Here is a 20,750-nt window from a genome sequence, read left to right as displayed (position 1 = left end):
CAATGATCTCTTGTCTTTTCTCTTTCATTTGTGTGCGGCTCCGCTTCCAGGTCCTGAACCCTGAACCACGGGGACGTGGAGGGAAACACACTCAACATCAGAGGTGACACGCAAACTCTTTTTTGGTTGATTTTTCTTTGTTAAATGGCATTTAAATATATAAAATAAATATCAAAAATATAAATCTTTGTTTTACTATGGTTACAAATATCAAAAAATTTCTATATGTGACACGGCACCAGAGTTAAGTTAGGGTTTTTCAAAATGCTGACACGCCGAGCTCAGGTTCGCCGTCACTGGCCTATAAGCGCATCAAAAGATGCTCAGTATCACCGATCATTAGGGAAATGTAAATTGAGTACTTCATACCCATTAGGATGGCTATTATCAGAAAAGCAAAATAACGCAAAAATGTGAAAAAATGGGAAGTTTTGTGCATTGCTGATGGGAATACAAAATGGTACAAACACTATTGACAGTATGGCAGTTCCTCAAACACTGTGGACCTAACACTGCTGGCCTCACGGGCAAAATGAGACTAGCAGGGTTGTTACCAACATTATACCAAATTATTTATGTAAAGCAGTTACAGTACCAGGCACCTTACAAACTAAGAGCTGGCCAATTTTGTAACATACCTAAAACAGTATTATGCATAATTGCCACTTTGTTTTAAAGAAGTCGGCCTACCCTATTGGTCATTGCCACAGCTAGTCAAGGTTAAAGTTGATACAAATGAGACTTTGTATAAGGCCTTTAGCCAGGCTTGTTCAAGAGGTAACTCCTCCTGCCTTATGAAATGTCCTATTGCAATTTTTTCATGATAATAAGAACTAAGAATAGAAATGTGCCTTTCTTGTGGTTCTTTCCTGTTAGAAACATCAAAATAATTTAGAAGTAAGGGAATAAAGAATGCAGAATTCATTCATTGTTCAATTTGTTGCATGGCCTAAGGAAGGGTATAACACATTCCCACACATGAAGAGAAGAAATTTATTTTGTTCTAGTGTAAAAAAGAAAGGATCAATCACTGTCAACATCACCAAAAAGATGTACCATTTCCGTAACGCAGAGTATAACCAAAGCACAGGGGCATACAAAAATAATACCCAAAATTCTGAGGATTGTGGCTTCAAAATGAAGTATTTAATAGATACCTTCAGTTGTAATGGTCAGTAAAACGGAAGGCTTTGGCTTCGGACATATATGGCTGAAACTGTTTGGAACGCTTTGCTTCCAGTCGGAACTGTCTAGTCCTTTCCTTGACAGCTTGTTGCTCCACTAGTTTTTCCACCCGCTTCCTTCGTAGCCACCTGCAGGGACAGACATGATCGGGTCTGGTGTAACCAGCATGTATGCTTCATGCTATAAGGTTACTGCTATCGCCAATTAAAAGAAACTGAATGTCTTTACACTGAAACACTGTAGTCGCAACATGAAAGTATTAACTGAAAAATGTCAGGCTTATGCCCTAGGCCCACACAAGAAAACATAGTTATATCCGGTATTGAATGTTTGAATTAAGTTTGTCTTACAATGAAATTGCAAACATAACATTTTTTAGTAATAAACAGTTTTATATTTGATATGGGTCCTATCCTCTTTTAAAAAAATATGGCTTTATACATAAATAAGTATGTGATAGATTCCAAATAACAATTTTTTTATAACTAGTTGCATGCTAAAACCTTACTTAACCAGGCTGAGAGTCCCAGCATGCATCAATGTTGCATTGCTTTTCTTGGTAGAAAATTACAGAGCTCTTGATTTTCATTGCATAAACTAGTTCTTCCTTAAAGCAGAAAAATAAGCCTAAGCATAAAAAACATCAAAAAATGGAGAGTCCACATTCTAACAAATTTAAGTCTATAAATCGTGCTTAGGTAAAATAACATAAAAAATAATTGTATACACACATCTCTAGTATATAAGTATGTATGTGGTGTGTGTGTGTGTGTGTGTGTGTGATATTTTAAAGAAATAAATCTAAACTTTAAAATTGTATTAGAAAAAGACACTTAAGGAAAAAAAGAAACATCATAACCCAATGCAGTGTGGTCCTGAATCGGATACTAGTTTGAGCAAATTAAACTGTAGCCATTGTGGGGGCCAACTGGGAAAAAATGGCTACGGGCTGGAGGTCGATGAGATCATTAATGAAAATAAGCCAATTGAGAACAGTTTGTAAATATGATCTCAATTTCCATTTTTAAATTATAAATACAGAGAAATATCTAGAATATATGCACTAAGGTCCTAACAATAGTGACTTCTGAGTGATGAGAATGCAATGTTTTCCCCCTCCATTTCCATAATGAATATTTACTGCGTCTATTATAAAGGGTTATATATTTTTTAAAAAGGAAGAGAGAGACACAAAGAAAAAAAGAGAAATATATAAAAAACAAACAAAAACAGAAATGAAAGTAACTTCAAACAGGCCTCCCACAGGCTTGCTGGCAGAATTACAAGCCAGGTGTGTTTCCTTAGAACCAGCCAGGAATGCAGGGTCTTTTCCAGATACCTAAGAGAGATCAGGATTGCCTTGAGCCACCAAAATATGTACCCAAATCTCCTCTCATTTGGTCTCCTCAGTCTGACTGCCTTTCTTTACATAAAAATAGTTTTAGGTAAATGTAACTATTCAATTTTTCTGAGGACTATGGAGGAGAAGCTGTAATCAATCTTTGGCCCATTCCTCTAAGAAATGAACAAACAGATGGATATATGAATGAATGGTGGGCTCTCAAAGGCTATCACACTGGTGCCATAAGAAACAACTTTAGTGTTGAAAACTATCTTAAAAGAATGGTATCAATATTGTGTCAAGTGTGGAATCAAAGAATCTCACACATTTATTAAAGTGGATTTAAAAGTGAATAGGATGCAATGTCAAAGATCCAATATTTGGCTTATTTTTTTCCGAAGCTTTATCCATATACAACTTTCTAAAACGACCCTGAGGGAGGGGCGCGCCCTGCCTGTGACTTACTGTTTAAAGGCCCGTTCACGGCCTTCCGTCCCCTGGAGAAAAAACAAGCATTCCTCCTGCTTTCGTAGTTCTTCTGTCTTTTTTTCTTTCAGCTGCTCTTCGTGCTTCTTTTTAAGCCATAATCGAAAAGCTTGTTGTGGGTCTCTGTTTTCCTGCTAGTTGCGAAAACAAGCTTTGCTTAATTTGAATAAACCACAACTACACTCTGAGACCCTGCCTACAGGACCCTACAAGAATAGGTCCCACTCATATTTTTCATAGTAATGCCAACCCATGACCTGCCCTCCTCATATCCAGACCAAACATATCACATTTGAATCAGCAACAATGACTCCCCTCCCCCCGCCTCCCCCACCCCGTCAGAAAATTCCGCACTGAATTCACTGCCATGTGGCTTCTTTCAAAAGTCTTAGTGAGCATGGCCCTCCCATGTTTATTGCAGCATCATTTACAACAGCCACCTGGAAACAACCTAAGCTGTGACAGGTGAAGGGTTAAAAAAGATGTGACATTTATGTACAATGGTGTACTATTCAGTCATAAAAAAAGATGACATATTGCCATTTATGACACCATGGATGGATCTCAAATGTACTGTGCTAAGTGCAATAAGTCAGATGGAAAGGGACAAAAAACCATGATTTCACTCATTTTTATGGGGAATATAAAACAAAAAAGAAACAAATGAACAAACGAAATAAAATAAAAACAATGTTAGGTACAGAAAATATATAGATGGTAACAGAGGGGAAGGCAATGGGGAGAGAGCAAAATGGGTGAAGGGGTCAATTGTGTGGTGATAACTGGTGAGCACACTAATGTTATTAACCAATGTGCTCTCAATAAAAAATAGATGCATACATAGAAGAAAAGAAAGAAAACAATACAGTATAACAGCTATTTGCATATCATTTACATTCTATTAGGGATTATAAGTAACCTAGAGATGATTTAAAGTGTACGAGAGGCCCTGGCTGGTTTGGCTCAGTGGATAGAGCGTTGGCCTGCGGACTCAAGGGTCCTAGGTTCGATTCCAGTCAAGGGCAGAAGGCACGTTGGTTGCGCGCACATCCCCAGTTGGGGGTGGGCAGGAGGCAGCTGATCGATGTTTCTCTCTCATCAACGTTTCTAACTCTCTGTCCCTCTCCCTTTCTCTCTGTAAAAAATCAATAAAATATATTTTAAAAAAATTCAAAAATAAAGTGTACGAGAGGATTATGTAGGTTATATGCGAATACTACCCCCTTTATATAAGGGCCTTGAGCATCCAGGGATTTTGGTATCGCAGAGGGACATAGGGATCAATCCCACACAGGTACTGGGGGACGACTGTCATCAATAAATGAAGGTCTAAACATAGCGACTTGCAAACTTTGCAAAGTTGAGCCCTTTGACAAGAAAAAATAATTTTGCACAAACAAATAAAACAGTTGGAGAAAGGCAGTGTGAGTAAGTTGAGGTCTTTGTAGCAATCTGAAGAATGTCCGTGGAATACAGTCTGAAAACCAAAGATCCAACACTTCCGTTATTCAGCCTTTCTTTAGATGCTAACTTTGGGGTTCAGACCCCAGAGTTGTCAGTGGGAACCCGCCATAGCTAAGCTATCCCTCCAGAACTTCAGCTGCTGCCCGGGCAGCCTCCAGGCGATTCTGACTTCCTACCAGTCTGTATGTGGTCTCCACTTTACATCCTTGGTTACCAGGGCTCTCTCCAGCTGGTCTTCATTTGATTATTCAAGGATGGTTTTTCTATATTTTAGTTGTATTTCCAGTTTGGTCCTGGGAGGGTGTCAGTGTAGCTTCTACTTCATCTGCCGCCACCATGGAACTTCACGAGATCCCAGCTTTGATTTTTAGCTTTGAGGGCATCTAGTTGCCCAGCCCACCTCCAAAGCTGTAACTACTCTAATGGAGAGTGGCTTTAGCATTTGCAGCCGTACAATGTCTCATAAGGGTAACAGCCATGAAGCTCTGTCATAAGCAGCAGCTAGTGGGAGTAGCCCATTATGTTGAAAGAGCTTATTTGGGAGAATAAAGAGAGCAAAGGGACAGATCTGGGGCCTTGGGATGGATGCCTGGCTAGAACACTCATTTAATACTTCCCCCAGATATGAGCCTGTGATATGAGCTTCTTCTATGGAGAAGACCTTCTCCTACACCTTGCATTTTCCTTTACCTGTGACCCACATGGCAAAGCATGCTGGTCTCAGTTATGAAATGCATGTGACCTAGGGTCTTTCGTGCATGACGCTGAATCTGGTGAAGAGGACTCATGGGCCTAAAGGATACCGCTGAACACCTAGAAATCGCAGAGTGGCTGCAGATGACAGAAAGTGTTCATCTGGAATTATAGACCAGAAGAGTCAGGAATTCAGGAACCAACAGGATTGAGGGTATGTCTGTCCATTTATTCATTCAATGGATATTTACAGGGTATCTATTATATAGACTATCTACATGCACATGAGTACTCGGTCACATCAATGAAAAAACCAGGTCAGCTCTCCCATCCATCCTAGGCCGATACTGTACAATGCAGTAGCTGCTAGTGGCATGTGGCTACTGACAGAGAAAATTACACACTCAGCATCTTGGTCACATAGGCTCCATTTCCAGGGCTTCACAGCCACACTGTGGCTTGATCGCCAGCACAGGTATAGGTGTTTCCATCAGCTCAGAAAGCCACACCGGGAAGTGTTGCTCTAGACGAGCAGAATAGATGATTGGTCGACTGACTGGTATGTCAGATGCAAAGAAAAGTGTGGTAAGGAGAGAAACTAATAATGGGAAGGTGAGGAGAAAGGAAGGTATTTAGAGAGAAAGTGAGGGAGCGAGTTTGGAGACATCTGGACAGAGTCTTCCAAGCACTGGTAACACAGCAAAGGGCCCGACGAGGGGCCGGGTTTTGCACGTTCAATAAAAAGCAAAGTCAAAATGAAGCTGTCGCAAAGGGGCTGGCAAGTGGAAGGAGACGAAGTCAGAATAACAGGCATCCGACACTGTACCACCTCGTAGGCGGTGGTAGGCACTTGGGACTTTACTTGGAGGTGAGGAGCCATTGGAGGTTTCTGAGCGTACGTGACGCAATCCACTCCGCATTTCAGAGGCTCACCCTGGCTGCTGCGCTGGAGACGGAATGGACTTGGGGGCAAGGTGGAAGGAGGAGGAGCAGTTATCAGGCTTTTGCAGTGGGTCAGGCAGCATGCAGTGGTGGTTTAGATGAAGATGGTGGGACTCGGGATGTAAGTTGAAGATAGAATAGACAAAATTTTCTCCTAGACTGAATGTAGGGTTTGATATTCTGCTTTACTAGATTATGTTTTCATATTTCCAGGATTTGTTTTTATATTTTTATCAATACAGCCATATAAAACCAAACATTTCTGCATTACAAAACCAAAAAAATGAAAAACCAAAGGAAAAAAGTAATGCAGTAGATTTCTCAAAGAAGGTTTCCTAACAGAAAAGTTGACAAAGAATTTTTCTATGAAAAGAATATTCAAACAGCTCAGAGGGGATCAGTCTTGCTGAAAATAACACTGCAATGCAACAACATTTTCCACCTATCATGTTGGTAAAAATAAAAACACTTGAAAGCACACTTCTTAATGCAGGTTTCGGGGTGTTTGTGTGTGCACCCCATCTTTGCCATATTTGAATATAAAAGTTACACTGTCTAAAAGAAATGTTAGCTTTCCCTATTTGGTGCTATGACAGTTTAAATGAAATAGGAGTCACTGGATTTTTGCAAGGCTTCTTAGGGTGCGCCTGATGCATCTTTTGCGAGGGTGGTTCCTGGACCAGTCTCTCTACTTCTCGCAGACCTTCTTAGTCTGACACTCTGATGCTCTTCCGTAAGCAAACCCCGCCTCCATCTCGGTATGAAGTTAATTTTCATAGAAGTTTTACTTACTCTGCTGCTCATGTCTTCAATTTCCTTTGCTCGCTGAATTCTCCTCATTTCTATAACTTGCTCTCTTTTCTTTTGCAACCATGCTTTAAACACTATGTCGTTCTCCTTTTTCTTTTCTTTCTCTTCTTCTATTTTCCGTAGTTCTTCCTGGTGGAAAGCACATCAAAAGGCATTAATAAAAGATTTAAAAGTCGTAGGTGAGTCCTTAGAGTAGAGAGAGATATTTTGAGATCTGAAGTTAGAATTCCCTGCCTCTAAAACTTTCCATCGAAAAGCTAGGTGTTCTTTAAAAATAATAATAATAATAATGCCTATAATTTACTTAGGAAGAGAATAAAGATTTTTTAAGATAAATAAAACAGTAGAGACAAAGGCTACAATTATATGGGTGTATAATACATGCTGTCCAGGAATTCCTTGAATCTCTCCTCCACTTCCCACTTTAATTTTGGTCTTAAATGCAGCTAAGCCACAGAAGCACTGCATGATGTCCATAAAAGCAGAAAGATGTTCTAAATGCTTTTCTATTATTGTTACATTTGCTCATTGTAATAAATGGCATTGTGGTTGCAAAAGAAAAGGCTGCAGGCACTTAGAGATGTACTTTGAAGGGTGTAAGTGAGCCACCATGTGCTGTCTAGGACCTGCTCTGAAAATTCCTTAGCCCACGAAGGAGATGAAGCAAATACGCCAAAATCTCAGCGATTTCTGAATCCGGATGAGAACAGAGGGTTAATTGCACTTTTAGCTATGTTTGGAATTTTTATTATTATGTTTAAACATATTTCCAGCTAGCATATATTCATACATTAACACTTTGCTATCATGAAAAATGTTTAGATAATTAGTTAAATGCAAGAACAAAATGAATTTTTAAACCTGAATTATCCAGCTAATCTTCTAAAAGGGAGTGACTTAAACCTGAAGGGAGGTGCTTCATGGACCGAGTTACAGACAGCGATGAGGCAGCGTGTGGGAACCGCTCCACACCGTGGTGGGAACAGCAGCGAGCTCCACCTGAGGACACTCCCCCGCCGCGTACGCACTGTTCTCACCTCTAACGTGAGCTGCCTTCACAGGTCTCCAGTCTCTCCCAACACTAAAGTCATCACTGGAATGAACTGAACGGCACAAGCCCTGCTTACATTTCCTCAAAGAACGGAATTCAGAATCCTTTCCTTACGCTTTGACAACTGAGAAAGTCCTTCTAATTCCTTTGGATGGAACACAATATAGGAAGGAAAGGCAAAATTCTGCCCCCTTAACAGCATAAAATACCTTTTAACATGCTTGCCTACTATTTTCTAAACCCTAATGGAGCTTACATTATATATAGTTCCTTTTTACGAAAAAGAAGACAGAAAGAAAAAAGGACGTTGGATGCCTCGCATGGACACGGACAGTATGGTAGGACGATTACCTTTCCAGAAGGAACCTTTAGACTCTTACACAGACGATGTCAGCCAGAGCCCAGCTAACAGAGCTGCCAGGGAGAACAGGGAGATGGCTCCCTTAGCAGAGGGCCAGAGTACAGCAGCCAGCCCAGCAATATTTTGTCGGGCACAAAAAGTAAAGCTGTGAATGAAGCTAAATAATATGTTTAAACCCTTAGATTATAAAGCCCATGCCTTCAGCAAGTACCAGGGAAGGGAAACAGCTATGCGGATCTTTGACACAGGAAACAACAGTGTGTGTGACACCCAGAGAAGAGGATCAAATGCAAACAGAACACTCTACCAGCCACACCAGTCACAGTTACCCATAGTTCACTGGTAAGAGATACCGAAATGTGTAAAACCTCCTCCATCACTTTTACAGAAATATGCCCACACATATGCATGGATGTGTGCGTCCAGTTACTCTCAACAGATACATTTTTTTAATTGTCATAAAGTTAACAGAGCCTTTAAGTCAGTAGTTCTCAACCTTCTGGCCCTTTAAATACAGTTCCTCATGTTGTGACACAACCATAAAATTATTTTCGTTGCTACTTCATAACTGTAATGTTGCTACTGTTATGAATCGTTATGTAAATATCTGATATGCAGGATGGTCTTAGGCGACCCCTGGGAAAGGTTCGTTCGACCGCCAAACGGGTCACAACCCATAGGTTGAGAACCGCTGCTTTAAGTATTGTTATGTATCTGGTCCAAGTAAGCGGAGCCTGACTGGTAGCGTTTAGATACCAGTGGCCGAGCCAGAAAACACTGAGTCTGGAGCCGTTCAGACTCCGCCTGAGTGGGCCATGGGCTCCATGTTCTTGCTGACTCTGTTTTTCACTTTTTCTGAGAATGTGAGTTCCTGATAAATGCAGAGATTCCCCTGGTAGTTTCCTGCCTAAATGGAAAATATACTATTTCTCAATGAATGCCAAGAAAACCAGGATTATGTACTCCAACTTTGCTACAAACAAGTTGAATGACTTTGGTAAAGTTACTTAAACTCTCTACACTATAGTTTTCTGATCTGCAACATGATCTTTAAGCTTTCCTCTAACTGTCACATCCTATTAGCCCATGATTCTGCTGAGGTTTGGTATTTACAGTTAGACATTTTGCGTGGTTCAGCTTAACACCATTAGTTATCCAGTAAAACAGAGAATTTGGGGCATTCAAGTCATTTCAAAAAAACGTACCAGTTTTGGCACCTGGGGTGTTCAATTATAAAATATATTTATTTTAAGAGCAAAAAAATACCCCAAAATAATAATTTTGGATTCCATAAAGGTGCTCTGGAGATATTTCACTAAGGTTATTAGTTCTATTCTTAATTTGAAACTAAAATCCCTGAACTCAAGGGATTCTAGGCATACACGATACATGAAACACACACACGCCACAGAATTATAATCCAATTCTACCTGTTGCCTCCTAAACCCCAGCACAGCTTGCCTGCACGTTCCCACCTGACATTTGATTCTTACCCGTCTCACATCCAGGTTCCTTTCAGCAGTCACCTGACTTCTCTGAGCCTCACCTTTACAATGACAGGATCAGATGAAGTCCCCACTGAGCTCGACCCCCTCTCTAACCCAGCTGTTCTTACACCAAGGACCAAGGTAGTCGTGGTGTCCGTCCCGTCCATACACATCCTGAACACTCAACCCTTCATCTTCCGACAGGAAGACAAAGCAACCAGGCAAATACGCCCAACCCTTGGAAGAAATACTTTGGTGAAGGACCGTCTCCATTGCTGCTGCACCTGTGAAATATGAAAACAGACCCTCCTCTCCACCCGGGGCCCATGCGCTCTCACCTCCCTCTTCAGCTTCTCTCTCCTTTGTTCCAGCCGCTTTTGCAGTTCCTTCTGTCGCGGAGAAAGACAATACGTGGAGGTCACTGGACATACATTGGCAGACTGTATCCTGTGATTAGACTTCCCGCTCCCCTTACTGGGCTCTGAGTTGGCAGCGGAGCTGGGCCGAGCCTTGGGGTTGGGCGGCGGCTGAGGGGGGCAAGCCGCGGGCTCCTCGGTGGATGAGCCCTGGGTCTTTGCCGCAGGCTCTTCCTTCTTGACACCACTGGCAGCTGAGCTGGAGGACCTGGGTGATGACTGCTGAGCGTCATTTTCTGAACTGGTGACATTGCTAATGGGGGGCAAGAACCCCTGACTCTCAATGTCTTGCAGATTCATAAGCTCAAACTTCCCATCTCTCTCGACCAGTACCTTCCTGTCCTTGTTCTCCTCACCGCTCCCGCCAGGGAGCGACAGGAGCTCACCTTCCTGTCCAAGTTCATTGGAAATAAGTAACTGCGACAGCTTCCCAGACACATTACTCTCATTTTCAAAACGTTTGTAGTCGTCGGTGTCTTCCAGCGGAGGCACTTCGAGATCCACTAATTTGTCCTTGAACTTCAGTTTCCGCTCCCTCTTGTCATTCACTGGTTCTTGATTCTGTAGAATCTTGTTGGCTTGTATGATTTTCTCCATAATGTATCTCCTCACTTCCTCATCCTCGTCCTCCTCCACATCTTTCCGGCTTTCCAGTTTGGATTCCTGGAAGGAGTTTTCACTGTCTGAATCTGACATGGGTTCCAGAGACTGACTACTCGGTACGGAAATGAAGTCATTTTTTCTTGGTGAAGCCTCATCCCTTGAGGGTGTGTCAGGATCAGGAAGCTGTCCCGTGTGTTCGGCTTCTGTTTCATTCTCTTTTAACTCGTTGCTAATGCTCTCTTCATTCCCACAAGCCATCTAAAAAAAAAATATATATATATATATGAGGTTCTCTTTTCAGCAAAAATGGAGACACTTTGTCTATTTATATGTAAAAAAAACAGAAATGGATTTTCAGATTCATGTAATTTGTTTTAGAAATGGAAAAATACATGTGCTTCCTGCTCGCTCTTTGCTCATAATATTCTCACTCACATTTGTGAGCACCCCAGGGGAAATGCATGGACAACAGCAGTCAGGAAATTTTAACTCTAAATCTGTTTTTAATGGTATTGAGTGCTATACTGATATTTAAAGTATTTTATGCCAATGCATGAAAAGGTAACTATAAATATTATTTTAGTATTCCACCCTCTATAAAATTTTCCTCCCTTTACATTTTCAGAAGTATATGTTTTAATGTTTTCTTTTTATAATATTTGTATTCTTCAAAAAAAAAGTATCTTTCTCCCCAAGTCCATTAAAAGTTACTGTCATTGATCAAGTCCTAATTATTTTGAGGTTCTTAGAATCCCTTGAGATTATTATTGCCATTTTCTGCAGAACCCAAATCCCAGATCAATTTTTACCTCTAGATTTTCTAGAGAAAAAAAGTAATAGACCCTCTATATTTTTCTATATTAATTCCCTGAAGAGCTCATTCACTTGTCTTTTCTTTGTTGCTCAGAGCTTATTTACTCTTAAGATTTCAAATATTAGCCAAAAGACTATGTTTTTTGAGGATTTGCTTCATTTGTCACTCACATTAAACCTCCATTTTACCCATTTATATAAACTAGAAATGAATTGTACTCATTTTTTTTGCTTTTCATGCAGTTAATTATATTATTTATATTATATAAATTACAATTTTAGAATTATAATTTTAGCTTTATTAAGTGCTAACTTAATCCCTGTTCTCTCACTAATTACCCATGCCTTAAGATACAACATTTAGCCGAAACCGGTTTGGCTCAGTGGATAGAGCGTCGGCCTGCGGACTGAAAGGTCCCGGGTTCGATTCCGGTCAAGGGCATGTACCAGGGTTGCGGGCACATCCCCAGTGGGAGATGTGCAGGAGGCAGCTGATCGATGTTTCTCTCTCATCGATGTTTCTAACTCTCTATCCCTCTCCCTTCCTCTCTGTAAAAAATCAATAAAATATATTTTTTAAAAAAAAGATACAACATTTAAACTCTCCGTGCCTCAATTTTCTCATCTATAAGATAGGATGATGTCATTTGTTCTATGTACATTAAAGAAATTTTGTGCCGAAACCGGTTTGGCTCAGTGGTTAGAGCATCGGCCTGCGGACTGAAAGGGCCCAGGTTCGATTCCGGTCAAGGGCATGTACCTGGGTTGCAGGCACATCCCCAGTGGGAGATGTGCAGGAGGCAGCTGATCAATGTTTCTTTCTCATTGATGTTTCTAACTCTCTATCTGTCTCCCTTCCTCTCTGTAAAAAATCAATAAAATATTTTTTTTTTAAAAAAGAAATTTTGTGAGGTTTAGATGAGATAATATGAAACTCTTCAGGAATTACAAAACACTGTGTTGCTGTTGGCAATGCATTTATACCTCTATTATGTTGACATCACTTTGTTCTTTTTCATCAATCAACCACTCCAGGTCCTTTTCAAAGTCATCTTCATATTCTCCAGTTTCTTTGGAATCAGTATCTTTATTTTCATCCATTTTCTCTGTTAGGGAATAATGCTGTGAGACGAAAAGAGATAAGGTCTATGCTATGTGCACTTCAGGTGTATGTGAGTCTAAAGACCAATATTGAAGATAAGCTCATTAACACAGACGCACAAAACATGGGGTGCTCAGAATAAACATGTGCCTGTGGACTTACAATGGCCAGACATTTTCCAAGTGTACTACTCCTAACCACTTCCCCCCAATTCCTGAAACCGGAACTTGCAAGGAGACTAAGAGGCAGATAAGAAGACCATTGTCAGCTTAGAGAGGGACGTTCCACATTCCCTGGACAGCATTAAAACGCCTGTGCGCCAGAGCGCTCACAGCACATGACTCAGCTTCTTAGTCTCACTCATCTGCATTTTCTTATGTCCAAATGAACACAAGTATATCAATCCCCACCCTCAGTTTCCCCACCTTCTTAAAGAAAGATCTAGTCACTTATAGGCGTAACTGTAATTTGTGACCTGAGAGCTTTTTAACTAAGTAATAACTAATTCTCATTTATGGTAAATGCTGGTTTCCACAGAAGTCAGGCTGTTGTCAACTCTAAATAAAACTTATTTTTTTGTTAAAAAAACAAACTCTGATGCCTAATATTAGAAGACAGTGACAATAAATAAAGATGTCAGAAAGTTAATAAATGTTTGTAAAATGAAATGAAATTCATTTTTAAAAGAGCTAAGCTAAAGTTATCTTCAACTTGAGGTCAGTGCATAGCCATGTTAATTTTTAGTGCACAACTTTTCTAACAAAAGAAGGATGTAAATCTCCACCTATAATGTGTCTGTATATGTGTGTGAGCATACCACATATATGCACAATTTCGCACATACCTATAATCTATATATATAAAAGCCTAATATGCAAAGTGTCCCCTCGGGAGATTGACCAAGAGACCAGGAGTTCAATCACTCGCTATGATGTGCGCTGACCACCAGGGGGCAGTGTGGAACAAAGGAAGGCCCTAGCCAGCAGCTGACAGCCGGTGGAAGGAAGGCCCCAATCGGCCCTGATCACTGTCCAGGCCTAGGGACCCTACCCATACACGAATTTCATGCACCAGGCCTCTAATATTTATATATTTATTTACTTATTTACCCCTTCCTCTCTCATTAAACTGTTAGCTTCATGAGGCAGGGACATTGCATATTTTATCACTATTTCCATAATAACTTAGAGTAGGGAAAAATAAAAATGTAAGTAAATGTAATAAAGGTGTATATGAAGGACTGTGGAAGGGGTAAAAGAAGCAATTAACTCAGTCTAAATTGCAAATACCATGGAAAGCTGAGCAGGGTTTGATTACTGAGTCTGAGAGTCCATCAGCTATTCCACGCAAACAGGACAGCACGAGAAAGAACACACACACATGGACAAGCCTGGAACTGAACATAAACATGCCACTAAAGAATGATCTGGAAGGAATATGGAGGGGTCAGTTTGATGTCATATTATCTTTCACAAAGAGAAGGGTTGAGGGAAAATTATTTATGTAGATTTAATTGTCACAAAATAGCCAAAGGTAGAACTATATAGCGATAATCTACACACTTCCCACTATTGACTTAAACAAAAGAGTCATGCTCTCTAAATGTATGTAGAATATTAGACCCAGTTTCAAAAAAACTGTAGAAATCTGATGTTAGGGCTCCAAGCACCTGGGAGCCTGTTCCCATACCTGCTTCTCTGGCTCCTCCACCAAGAATAAGTTGCCTAAAACCCGTTTTGGAAGTAGAAGGAATGGATGTCAAGAATGCGAGAGACCTCAGCACATTGGTAAAGATGTAACATGAGAGCTATTGTGGCTGAATATATAAATTACCCAGTTGGAACTTTGCTTTAGCCATTAGCTTCACTTTGTTCTCCCCAAACATTTGAGGAGACCACCTTGTCCTGGTATCAATTTTACTAAAGTGAGATTTAAGTTGTTTTCCTTCCCCTGTTCACCGACAAATGACAGTGGACGCGTGTTGGGGGCATCTCTCCACTGGCTGCACCAGACCCGTGGCAGGGCTTTACAGCACGACACGTGAAAAACACTGCAATAGGCTTGGTGAACACTGGGTTCAAAATGAGTTTAAAATGGAGATACCCCAAACGTAAAAGAGCTCCAAGGCTGAGACTGTGGGTGAGAAACAACACAGGAAGCCCAGTACCGATTCCTGCGCTACCGCCGTTTAAAGAACAGAAGACAAGCTGGGACTCATTCCCGGGGCTAGCAGGCCAGGAGGGGGGATCAAAGAGAGGAGAAGGGAAGAAGGTAGGTTGTGAGGTAGTGTCTCAGCAGCAGAGTCTGGGGAGCACCTGAATGACAGTCTAAGGGAACGCAGGCCCCGGATGGCACCTGTTAAGCACTGTTGAAAAGGCTGCCATGTGAAAGGGAGTGGACTTGTATCACGTCGAGTAGTACAGTTAGTACAAGGGCTGGAAACGTGGGGCAGACTTAGGTATGTGGAAGAGAGATGTTCCATTTCAAACCTTGTCCTGAAGTGAGGTGAGATGCCTAGAAGATGACTCGGGCATGAATGTTTCCCAGGAGATCGAAGCTTTAGAAAAGTTGAGCTAGAAGACTCTTAAGGTTGCTTTTAACCTTTTCTATAAGATGCAAATGAACAAATAACTGCCAACTTGTGAAAAGCAAGAGAATTTTAAAAGCAAATGCATAGCACCACGGTAAAGGGTATCTAACAACCAAAACAGAGACAGACTCATTGACAGCAGGACGACAGCTGTCAGTGGCAGGGGGGAGATAGGAGGCTGGCGGAGAGCGGAGAGGGATTGAGCAAAACAGAATATAAAAGAGGGAAACTGTCATGGAAAAAGAAAAAGAGAAGTGCAGATTAGTAGTTACAAGATAGTCGTGGGGATGTAAAGTACAGCATAGGAAAAGTAGTCAATAATATTGTAATGACTATGTATGGTGCCAGTTGGGTACTGCAAACATCAGAGGGAGCACTGTGTAAAGGTGTCTAACCGATCTGAAACCGACACAAAATAAATACTGAATGTAAATATATATTATATATGTTTACTACACAAAATAAATACTTGGTATCTAAATAACTAAGTTCAAGATTTAAAAACACTGTGGAGTCTGTCTCATTTAAATGTCATCTTTCTTTGCCTAGTTCTTCATATTGGTTTCCTTTCCTTCTCAAGACAAAGTTAGCCTTGGGTAACTGAAATGTCAATTATTCAACTGGATAATTATAACTATTTCTAATGTATTAGTTGGACTATAATTACTTCTAGATATTTATTTCTTTTAAACTAAGATTACAAAATGGATGTTCTTAAAGGACTCAGAGTAAAGCTGTGACACTTTGTAAGTCAGAGGTTGAGAGCAATAATACTTTGAGGTGACCTAGAGAAACCAAGTCAGTATTGCAGTGAGTTCACTCACCACAGCCTACCTGCAAGGCAGACTAAGCCACATCAACTGCTGCGCGTACTTACCTAGCAAGTGAAATAAGGTTGCCATGAGTCATGCAGAATAAACTGAAACTCATTGTGATTCAAAACACATACCTAGTTCCATTTTTCACAGTCACAAATGCCTTAGGACCATCAGCCCTCTTCTCAGAGCAGGGATCTTGAAATGTACTATGTTAAGATGTTTACGTTACATAACTAATTGTTAGAATAAGATCTGTATGGAACTCTCCTGTGCTCTCCCTTAACTTTATAATAAACAGAGTGGAACTTGTAAATAAATGGTTGTCTAAAGACTTTCATTAATATGCTGTATTACTTACAAAGAATCTCACCCATGTGAAAACTCAAATTTAAAGCCAAACCATAGCATAAAAATAATAAATAAAAATAAAATGACGACAAATTAAACATATTAGGTGTTATTACATCATACTAATATACCATACTTAAAAAAGCCACAGTTGAAGTGACTCTGAGAAGTAACTGATAGGTTGCATCGAATCAAAAGTGCCATTCTTTTCCTATAACTTTAAAAAATTCATGGCTAGTTCCCAAGTAAACAAAGAACATGAATCATAAATTCTCGTTACCTAGTCCCCTAAGTCTTTTTCAAGTGCGTCACCGGATATTCAATCCCCTCCAGTCCCTTTAATCTTCATTCCCAGGGTACTGGCCATATGACACACAGTCAACATGCTCCAACAAAAATACTCCTCACACCAACGGAATGGCCCAACACATTCCCTATAAGTTTCACACATTTAAATTTCCATGTTTGTCCCCCTTAGAAATCCATGGAACTGGCTTGGACAAGAACTACCTTCTTAACAGGAACTGTAGTAAGAGATAAATTAATTCTTTCTCCCTGGTGTCTGCTAACTCCCAGAGGGAAGTGACTGCCCATCTTTTTAGTGTTGCGCCTGAGTCCAGGGGATATACACAATGTTGGTAACTTTCAGGATTCACAACTTACAAATATAGTTTCATCTAAGTCATAGACTCCACTCTTATCTCGTCTCCTTTTAAACACAAGGGTGTTTAAATTCTAAGAACATGGAAAGAATGTCAAAGAGAACGCCTTTTAACATAAAATAAGAACTTAAGCAATATCGACCCCGTGGTCACATCCCGAGACCACCGGCCCCTTCTTCCTGCTGCCTCCTGCGGAGACGGTTCCCAGGACTGAAGAAGGTGAAGGGATTAACAGGGAACATGGGCACAGGCAACAGTGATGGTGGCCACAGGGAGGGGGGTCGGGGTTGGAGTGGAGGGAAGAAAGAGGGGATCAATAGGGACATCTGTGATAGTGTCAACAATAAAAATAAACAATGGGGGTAGGGGAGGCCAGGGGATTGTCAAGGGGGGGAGGAGACATATGTAATACTCTTTGTAATACTTTAAGCAATAAAAAAAAACAATAAAAATAAAGAAAAAAAACTTATAATCTGTCACCCCAAGCCTGACGGTACATAACAGTTAACAAGCACCAGGGGGTCGTTTCCGTTGTACCCCAGGTACCAGGGACTCGGCGATGGCCTGGCCTCTGCCTGAAGGAGCTGATGTCGGGGAGTGAGTTTTCCGTCCCAGGGAGGAGCCCTGGGAAAGGCTACGCGACAATGACAGGCCCGCCAACAGCCAGGCGTTGCCAGGCTCCGCGGACGGGACTCGGGAGGATGCGGAGCCCACGGAGGGCTCTGCCCCTGGTCTCCCGCCCCCTTTCTTCCCACCTGTCCCGGCAGCTCCCCCGGTCCACTCGCTCCCCCGTAAACAAGTCCGCACCGTCCTTCCCTCGGTCCCTTACAGCCTCTCCTGCCCGTGAGGCGCAGCGGCTGAGGTCACAGAGATGGCCGGGGCTGCTCTCCTCTCCTCCTCTCTCTCAGCTCTGACCAGGAGGCGAGGGAGACCCCGGCACCTGCTACCTACGCAGCCGGGACCCGGCTGCTATGGCAACGACGCGTCTCAGCGTCCTCCATCCGGGCCTCTCTGACGACCAGGTCTGTGGCGCGCGCAGGCGCAGACGGCAGCCTGCCGCAGTGGCAGCGCGGACACTCGCGCTCCTTGGCAGGTGGCCTCGCAGGCCCTGCAGCTTGGTGGTTTCCATGGAGACAGCGGGACCTTCCCCCCCCGCTCCCCCCCCCGGAGACACACGCAGGTCTCCGAGCGTCGGCGACTGGCGGAGGCCGCGCTCTCTCGGTTGAGAGATTTCCCGCGGGGACCTGCCGCTCGCCAGTGTTTGGAAGGTGTGGGACATCTACGAGTGTTTCTGTACACTGTTCTCTTAGCTGTTAACGTCAAATACTAATTTGTCTCCTGGGGATAAGCATATTGCGAATCAGCTATCAGATGTGGGCCAGAAGGTCTCCCCGTCCCGCCCACCAATCATAAAAACCGAATTTACCCGCGTGGTCAAAGGAAATAGGATGTTTGCTCCAGCCTTCAAGCATGCCAGAACGGTCAACTGGAAACCTACGCAGTTGAAACCTATATAATTCTATTAACCACTGTCCTCCTAATAAATTTTTAAAATTCATAAAAATGGTCAACTACCATTTCCTTAAATCCTCAAACATCCTCTTTATGTATAAAGAGAAAACAAGATGGCCCCACCCGCGTGGCTCAGTGGTTGAGCGTTGACCTATGAACCCGGAGGTCACGGTTCAAGGTCAGGACTCTATCCACAGATGGGAGCATGCAGGAGGCAGCTGATCAATGATTCTCGCTCATCATTGATGTTTCTATCTCCCTCTCCCTTCCGCTCTGAAATCAATAAAAATATTTTTTTCTTTTAAAAGCGGAAGCAAGATGAATTTAGATTGTGGTGACAAATGAAAGAAATTACGACTACATCTTTCCCTGCCAGACATAAATAAAAAATGAGGATAAATGAATATATTTACTTAGTACAATACAGTGTTTGTTGTTTTTAAAATTTTTATTACAATTTCTATCATTTGATATAATAGAGCACCTTTTCATCAAAAGAGGAGCAATGTAAAATTGAACTTTTAAGTATTATCCAACTGTAACCTCACAAAAAAAATTTGAGGTTAAAATGGATTACATTTCCAGCTGCAGTGTAGAACTTATAGTTGTAATGACCTAATGTTTCTTCTGCTGCAGGACTCAGTCTGAGGCCACACACTTGAAAAGACAAAAAATAAAATGAAATTTTTGACTATGGTAGGGCAAAGGAATTTTAGTCAAATCTCCTTTAGTGAATATGGAATTACTACCGAAGCTAGAGTAGACCTTAGGTTTCAGAACTCCTAGTTTAATATTTTTCCACTGACTCTCTGAAATATTTGCAAATGTTTGTTGCAAATATTAATGGGATAAAGCAGCTCTACTCATAACAGCCAAAAATTGGAGGCAAATGTCCATCAAACGATGACTGGATAGATAAAGTGTGTTATATATCCATGCAATGGAACATTTTCAGCAATGAAAAGGACTGAACATCGATGAACCATGAAATTATGAACATTGTTAAATGAAAGAAGCCAGACACAAAAGACCACATATTGTATGATTCCATTTCTATGAAATGTCCAGAACAGGCAAATCTACAGAGACAGAAAGTAGATTAGGGGTTGCCTAGGACTGGGGGGGGGGGGGGGGGGGGGGTGTGGGTGCTGCTATTGAAGATCAACTGGGTGCATGACTGCTAAAGAATGAAGTATATGGTATATGAATTATATGTCAACAATAAAAACATTATAAAAATATTAATGGAATAGTGGGCAAACCATCACTGGAGAGTTGAAAATAATTTTTTTAAAGAAAGTTCTCAAGATTAATATATGGATTCGGTCTCCTGTGCTTAACTAGCTTATAGATTTTAGTTTTGAAGTCTAGTTACACCATCTTTAAAACAGATAATATTAACACTTGCCTTTAGAACTGTGAGGATGAAGTAAGGTAATCATGTGCCTTGCACAATGATTGATGCATACAAAGGGCTCAATAAATGGTGACTATTACCATTACATAGTTTTCAAAAACGATGAGTAGATTCTAGAATGAATATCTTTACATGTCCAAAATGAAAATAATAATTTTAAATGATGTGGAATTCTACAAAAATATTCTCTACATTATCAGTTTGTACAGAATTGTACAGTTGAAACCTATATAATTTTATTAATATATAAAATAGCTAGGTGTTGATGTATCCATTTCAAAGAAATGTACATAAAACATTACAATCATTAGAGCCCTGTGTTATCTGAGTGAGTATAAAGCCTGGGATTATCTCTTCTGCAAAATTTAGATTTACACCCCACTTAAATGGAAGCTAGAGTTCCAGTTACCTCAAATCCAGCTGCAAAAAAAACCAAGTGTAAAAACGCTTGAAAGCAATAATAAAAAGTGACTGCAGTTTGTGAGCTAAGCTGGAGCTGTTTGTGAGTCTCTCACAGTCCTTTCATTTACCTTATTATAATAAACTAGAGGCCTGGTGCAGGAATTCATGCACAGGTGGGGTCCCTCGGCCTGGCAAGCGATCGGGGCTGATGGGGGCTGCAGGAGGTTGGTCGGCTGGTCAGATCGG

General features: G+C 41.2%; 1 protein-coding gene across 7 annotated transcripts; it reads right to left on the bottom strand.

The window, feature by feature from the left end:
* Positions 1 to 973: 973 nt before the first annotated feature.
* Positions 974 to 18,196, bottom strand: CCDC181 (coiled-coil domain containing 181). 7 transcript variants are annotated; one of them, XM_006764175.2, is made up of 6 exons: positions 17,929 to 18,196; positions 12,638 to 12,775; positions 10,160 to 11,098; positions 6,905 to 7,051; positions 2,993 to 3,147; positions 974 to 1,313 (listed from the first exon to the last, which is right to left on the bottom strand). In XM_006764175.2, the coding sequence occupies exons 2-6, from the start codon at positions 12,752 to 12,754 to the stop codon at positions 1,160 to 1,162; spliced, it is 1,512 nt and encodes a 503-aa protein (XP_006764238.1). In that variant the 5' UTR covers positions 12,755 to 12,775; positions 17,929 to 18,196; the 3' UTR covers positions 974 to 1,159. The 7 variants fall into 7 exon arrangements, with proteins under 7 accessions (XP_006764238.1, XP_015419740.1, XP_006764239.1 ...); XM_015564254.1 differs by having other exon boundaries at positions 2,993 to 3,144; XM_006764176.2 differs by having other exon boundaries at positions 17,981 to 18,196.
* Between the last annotated feature and the right edge of the window lie 2,554 nt (positions 18,197 to 20,750).

Source organism: Myotis davidii, unplaced genomic scaffold (genome assembly GCF_000327345.1).
Source record: "Myotis davidii unplaced genomic scaffold, ASM32734v1 scaffold401, whole genome shotgun sequence".
In the NCBI taxonomy this organism is placed as follows: domain Eukaryota; kingdom Metazoa; phylum Chordata; class Mammalia; order Chiroptera; family Vespertilionidae; genus Myotis; species Myotis davidii.
Note: the sequence above shows the minus strand (reverse complement) of the source record. Positions and strands in the feature narration are given on the sequence as shown.